The sequence below is a fragment of the Tupaia chinensis genome, unplaced genomic scaffold (assembly GCF_000334495.1).
Source record: "Tupaia chinensis unplaced genomic scaffold, TupChi_1.0 Scaffold000045_1, whole genome shotgun sequence".
Lineage (NCBI taxonomy): Eukaryota > Metazoa > Chordata > Mammalia > Scandentia > Tupaiidae > Tupaia > Tupaia belangeri.
The window spans coordinates 8,557,733-8,564,538 of record NW_006159501.1 but is presented as its reverse complement, the minus strand read 5'-3'; the positions used below and the strand labels follow the sequence as shown (position 1 = coordinate 8,564,538).

General features: G+C 52.6%; 1 protein-coding gene across 1 annotated transcript in view; it reads left to right on the top strand.

The window, feature by feature from the left end:
- The window catches only part of GRHL1 (grainyhead like transcription factor 1), a 52,083-nt gene that overhangs the window by 41,380 nt on the left and 3,897 nt on the right, over positions 1-6,806 (top strand). Inside the window, exons 10-14 of the mRNA XM_027773613.1 lie at positions 257-344; positions 1,954-2,093; positions 3,172-3,209; positions 3,841-3,932; positions 4,243-4,328. Coding sequence (XP_027629414.1) covers positions 257-344; positions 1,954-2,093; positions 3,172-3,209; positions 3,841-3,932; positions 4,243-4,328 — 444 coding nt within the window. The remainder of the gene's footprint in view (positions 1-256; positions 345-1,953; positions 2,094-3,171; positions 3,210-3,840; positions 3,933-4,242; positions 4,329-6,806) is intronic.

The window sequence follows — 6,806 nt, the reverse complement described above, 5'->3', positions numbered from 1 at the left end:
TTTAAGCCACCGGGTCCGGGACACGAACTGCAGTCGACTACGTGGGAGTCCAGCGACATAGCCATTACGCTAACTGCTGGTTCCCAGAAATACTTAAGTTTTTCAGAGGAACCTATTACGATAAGCCCTGTGAGTGCCGTGAGTAATGGAGTTCATTTCCAGGCCACACAGAGGTGGTTTTCCCATCGGTCAGGACAAGTCTCTTGTGAAGAGAACCTGGTAACAGAGTCCCATCTTGTCTCCTCCTGACCTGCAGGGAGCTGAGCGGAAAATCCGGGACGAAGAACGAAAGCAAAGCAAGAGAAAAGGCAAGTGCCCCGACCCCGGCTCCCAGCTGCATGCCTGTAAGTCGAGTGTTCCCGCTCAGCCTCAGCCCTTCCCGTCACGCTCCGCTGGCAGGAGGAGTGGGAGTGGGTGTTACTGTCATCGGGGGGCGTGCTGCTGCCCTCGCCAGACACAGTGGCGCAAGGGGCTAGGCTACGTCACTGGCGGACAGGGTCTGCAGGGGGATTTTGTTTCTTTCTAGCACCTAGGCTTTTCAGCTGTCAGGCCGGGTTTGGATCACTGGCCCCGTTCCTGAAAACACACCTGTAGTCCACACAAGTAGCTGCGAAAGTCGGAACTTGTCTCAATTTTATAAAATAATAATGCCCTTGAAAATTCAGGAGGGCTTAGTTTCTTCTTTGTTTTGTTTTGTTTTTTTTGTTTATTTTTTGGAGAGATTTTTGTTACAGGGCGTGTGCACTCCCCAGAGAGACAGAAAGCAAGAAACAACCCCCCCCCCCAGGCAGATGGCCGCGTCGTAACCCCTTCTCCATCCTCCTTTCAGGGTCTTGGGCATGCGTGCACACATGCCCCATGTGAGTTTGAGCCACCAGGTCCAGGTCTTGAAGTCCAGCAACATAACCATTATGCCATCTGCTGGTCCCAGGATGGCTTAGTTTCAAATGAGTGTTTTTTACATATCATATTCTAACGTTTGCAGAATCTCTAGGGCTTCAGTTTGGACATATCACCAAGAAAGCTGTTTTTTATATCTTTAAGTTATTTTTGTTTTTGTTGAGAGATTTTTGCTACAGGGCACGTGTGCTCACCAGAAAGACAGAGAGACATAGAGACAGAAAGCGAGAAATCACCCCCGAGGGTGATGGCCACGCCGCAATCCCTTCTCTTCCTAGGATCCTGGGCACACACGTACGTGCACCGGGCGTGAGTCTCAAGCCACCAGGTCTGCCACTCAGACTGCATGCGACCATGTGGGCATCCAGTGACATAACCACTATGCCATCTGCTGGCCCCGTTTTTTTTCTTTTTTACCATCGGGCACATGTACTCTCCAGAGAGATTCAGAGAAAGGGAAAGTGAGAAGTCACCCTCCAGAGAGGATGGCCTTGCCGCAGTCCCTTCTCCATCCTCCTAAGATTTCAGGCATGCATGCACACATGCCTGATGTGAGTTTGTTTGCTTGTTTTTAGAATTATTTTATTGAACTTTATTTTATTTCTTTATTTTAATATGACCATAGAGAGACAGAGTGGGGGCTGAGGGGAGTGAGAAAACAATCCACCATGTCCGGGACTCCAGCCGCAGTCAGCCGTGTGGGAGTCCACCCTTAACCACCACACCACCTGCCAGCCCTAACCTGATGTGAGTTTTAAGCCACCAGATCTAGCCCTTGAACCACAGTCAGCCATGAGGGAATCTAGTACCTTAACCTCCATACCACTGGCTGGCCTTCCTTTGGATTTTAATAAGACGCTCCATTGGCTGTAGTGTAATACACACAGCGTGTTATGTAGACTGACTCGTTCTCTCAGTTCAGCCCACATGACTGTGTCTTACGCAGAGCTATGGTGTACGCTGACCGGACATGCAGGGAAGTGCTGCTGGGGCCTGCTCCCAGGCCTCCACCTACTCTGCTCACACTGGTTCCTCTCTCTCCCTCTCTTCCAGTTTCGGATGTTAAAGTGCCGCTGCTTCCCTCCCACAAACGCACGGACATCACAGTGTTCAAGCCCTTCCTCGACCTCGATACCCAGCCTGTCCTCTTCATCCCCGACGTGCACTTTGCCAACCTGCAGCGGGGCACTCATGTAGGTACCCGGCCTCCCGGGCGCGGGCTCGAGCAGCCGGGGTTGCCGAGAGTCTTCGGCACTGCTCTAGCAGAGGGGCCGGCGCTGAGTGAGGTTCGCCCCGCTGGGCGGCTCTCTGGGACCATCACTGAGATGGCGCGTGCCCACGCAGTAAAATGGATTTGGAAACGGTGCTACCAGCCCGGGTCACATGATCCTGTTGGCACACGCATGTTCCTTCCTTCATCATTCAGTCGTGTCCTCGCTCATTTAGAAGATTCCAGAGCAGTGACCTAACCTGGAGTTGTGTCTGTGACCGAGTGGCGTAACCTGGGGAGAGCCATGTCGGGCAGTCCAACGACCTAGTGAGCGCCGAAGGCTCTGGCGGGTCCAGCAGCTGAGCCGAGCCTGGCATGTCAGGACAGTCGGCGCTGAACTCAGTACCCCGTGGCAGGCGCTCACTGGAGCTACCGGCTTGAGGGGAGGAGAGCGTGCTTTTATGCCGAGCTCGAAGGAGTCCTAGCAGGGTAGTCCCACGACGGACTTGTGAGGACTGAAGGTTTTCCAGCGTTTTTCAGAGAGCCGTTGCCAGTACTCAGTACAAGTTTATTTGATGCAAAAAAATGTTGGAACTCCCATACAATTTTTCGTAATAGGCATTTCCCATGAGCCCTTTGAAGTCCTCGCAGTTGAGTCTGTGGGCAGCTCTGGGGTCCGCAGGCTCAGCAGGCTCCTGTGAAGGGCAGACAGCAGTGCTTACTCAGGCCTGTGGACACGAGGTCTCTGTCCCGAGCTGGTGTGAGCGCGGCGGCGAGCACGGGCAGACGCTCCAGCGCAGCTCGGGTTCGGCAAGCACTTTGCTGGCAGTGCTGGGCTTGGGGCGGCGGCCATGGCCGGGATGCCAGCCCTGGAGCTAGAGGACTTCGGATACATGTGCAAGAATCCGGGGAGTGTCGATAAGGCCAAAGGATTTTGTGTGAGATGGGTCGAATTCAGTTATTTCTGTTTTAGGAGTAAGTCATTCATCGTCTGAAGCTGACGTATATATTACAAAGCAATCTTTCTTTTGGTCTAAAAGCATCTCTTCTTTTGGTCCTAGGTCCTTCCCATTACCTCAGATGAACTGGAGGGTGAAGGGTAAGGTTTCTGTTTAGTTTTAAAAATTCCTGTTAATTAGAAGCAACCTCAAACTTAAAGAAAAATGGGAAGGATAGTACCAAGAGCTCTCTCTCTTTTTTATTTTTTAAGAATTATTTTATTTTAAATTTGACTGGGGGTTGGGGAGGTGAGAAAGGAAGCTGCCAAGTCCGAGGCTCAAATTGTAGTTGGCCAGATGGGAGTCCAGCACCTTAACCACCATGCCACCTGCTGGCTCCAAGAACTCTTTTTTCCTGAGCCATTTAAGAGTAGGTTGCTGACCGGATGACTGCTACTCCTGGGCGCCTCAGAGTGTTTCCTACAAAGGACGCTCTTACCCACAGTGCGGGTCTGGATGTGGCGGCCATAGGCTACACCCTAGGCCTCAGCGCCCACTCGAGTTCTGCCCGTGGTTCCGGTGTCCTTTACAGCCAGGACTCCTGACCCGAGTAGTTTAGCTGTGTTTTTTGATGTCCTTCAGTCTGGAAGGTCCGACTTCTCCCTGGCTGTCCTGACTGAGAGCTTTGACGATCACAAGCCCGCCGTCTCAGAGAGGTCCCTCGGTCAGGGTCTGCCTGCTGGTGCATCTGACTTGGGGGGATGTTCCTAACCGTGTTTGGGTCACCTGCAGATCTGCCTTGAAAAGAGGCCCATACGGAGCAGAAGACGACTTTGCTGTCCCACCTTCTGCAAAGCTGTCCCGGATAGAGGAGCCAAAGAGAGGTGTGTTTCCATTGCTCTGGGAGTTTAAAGTCAGTGAGTTCAGAATCCGACACAGGGTGGCCTGACCCCCGAGCACACGCCATTCAGTGTCACGCAGCTGTCCTCTGTGCAGACCGGCATCAGCCTAAGCGCGGGCTCAGAGCGGCATACTGGAGAAGCCGGGCCCTGTGTTCACGTCGGCTCACTCTGGTCATGCTGACGTGGGCAGTCCTTGTAACTAGCCCAGCTCCCCGATCTGTCTGTACTTCGCTCGTGTAACTAACGCATCTCTTTCTCCCTTCTTCACCTCCCCTGGGTGCGGGCCAAGTAGTGCTGCTCTACGTTCGGAAGGAGTCAGAGGAGGTCTTCGACGCCCTGATGCTCAAGACTCCATCTCTGAAGGGCTTGATGGAAGCTGTAAGTAGAGTGAACTCTGAATCCTCATTAAAACACAACCTGGCCTGGCTGCCGTGGCTGGCAGTGCTCTGCAGTGCTGGCCAGGGACACTTGAGTCTGGCTCCCGGGGGACTTGTCCACACTGGTGCAGCCTTGCAGCGCTGAGCCCAGCTGCGGAAGGGCTGGGCAGGGTTGCAGTGGAGACCCTATTAAGGGCGCCTGACTTTTACTCTCTCCTGAGAAGGAATAAATAAACCTAAAAGTGGAAGCACGTGTTCAGAGAATGCTCTGAAACTTGCCGGACAGTGGCGAGTCCTTTGTGGTGCTGGAGTCTCCGCACCTTCCCAGTCCTGTCTGCCTGGGCCCAGCCTGCGCTCACCTGTCTGGGCAGGTCCCCACCCGTGTGCACGTCTGACTCGTCTGCTTGGCGGTCCTGCCCCGGTGTCTGGCCCTCGAGTTGGGTGGTACTCACTCGCCCCTGAATCGAACGAACCCTGTGAAACAGCTTCATTTTATATGCTTGGTTAAAGGGTGACTGCCATTTAGCCAGCATTGCAAAATCTAACAGAAGTTCTTTTCTTTTTTAAAGAATTATTTATTTTATTTTATAGACATCTTTTGTGTGTGTGTGTGTGTGCGTGAGAGAGAGAGTTTTTGCTGTAGGGCACATGCACTCACTGGAGAGACAGAGAGAAACAGAGACAGTGAAAAATCACCCTCCCAGGGGGATGGCCACTCCACAGTTCCTTCTCCATTCTCTTGGAATTTTGGGCACGCATGCACATGTGTCTTTCAAGCTACTGGGTCCAGGGCTCAAGCCATTGTTGGCCATGTGGGAATCCAGTGTCTTAACCACTTATGCCACCTACTGGCCCCTATTATTAGATATTTTTTCAAATTAAAAAATAATAAATGAAAATAAATTATTTTATAAATTATTGTCCCTTTTCATTGCCAAAGGGTGTGTGTGCGCACCAGAAAGGGGAAGAAAGCTCTCCCCAGTGGGGTGTGGTCACGCAACAGTCCCTTCTCCGTATCACCATCCTGCCGGGGCAGCGGAACGGGGCAGGCACATGTGTACCTGGTGCGTTTCAAGCCCAAGGTTAGGGGTCAAATCATGCTTGGCCATGAGGCACCTGGCTCCCTTAACCACTAGGCCACAGGGCCGGCCTCCTCCTTTCCCTTTAAAACAGCCCCTATGCCCTGAAAGGAGGACACCAGACTTCCCAGAAAAGACTGTCCTGTGGGAATGTCTCTCTTTCCTGACGAGGAAGATGGAGAATCAGAAGGTCCATCTCAGGGCCCGATTCCACTGGCATGGGTCTGACTGCAGTGAGACTGTTACAGCCCGATCCAAATACCCAGATCCTGGGTCTCTGGCCCATCACAGCATAGGCCCCACAGACGGACAGCCCGAGGGTGGCTGGATTGGAGACGGGCAGTGGAGCTGGCTCATCAGGTGGGGCGCAGCAGCACACACGTGTACAGCGCATGCAGCGGGAGCTGGGGGAACTCCGCTTTCTGCTCCTGTATTCAACAAGCCTGAAGCTGCTCTATAAAAGTGAAGTCTGCTGGGCCAGCGGGTGGTATGGAGATTAAGGCAGGATGCCTCATGGCCAGCTGTGTGGTTCGAGTCCCGGGCCCAGTGGCCTGAGAATCACACCAGGTACATGTACATGTGTGCTCAAAATCCCCAGAGGAGACAGGAGGAGGAGAGATTGCAGCTTTGCCATCCCTCGGGGGGTGATTTCTCACTTTCCCTTTCTCTCTCTCTGGTGACCACACATCCTATAGCCAAAAAAGAAAAAAAGAAAGAAAAATAAGAAGAAATGTTTACTAATTAAAAAAAAAAAAAAAAAAAAAAGCTTGTGACCATAATCACACACCCACCTCATCCTAGTCACTAGTACCTGGTTCAGTCAGTTGGCATTTGACATAAATCAGGGGACACGACACGAACCTGGTTGCAGCTCTGGGTCTGTCCCATCTGTGCGTGCGTTCTTTTCAAGTTTTATTTACTTTCATTAAGGATAGCGTGTGCACACGCATGGGGCAGCGGAGGGGAGGGACAGGCACTGTGGACAGGGCCTCGTCGCACTGCGTCCCCTTCCCAGCCCCCCAGCCCCTGGCTCCATGGCACGCGTGCACACCTCTCGTGTGTCTAGGTCACCGGGGCGGATTCTGTGCGGCTCCCAGCCTGCTGCCAGCCATGCCACCAACACCTGCTGATGATTTGGAAAAGCCCGGAGTTGAATCACTCTGTGTTCGTTATAAATTGCGTTTAGTTTATCATTTCATACTTCCATTTAGTGGGGTACAGTGTGGTTTTCCAGAGTGTGCCCGCAGGCGTGGTAATCACATCAAGGAGAGTCCCGCCTGCAACCTGAGCAAAGAGCGTGCCGTCACGTCGCCTTCCGTCCTCATTCTCCTTGACGTTCTTGAGATAATGAGTGTACGCACACGCACACGTGCACACACACACACACACACACACACACA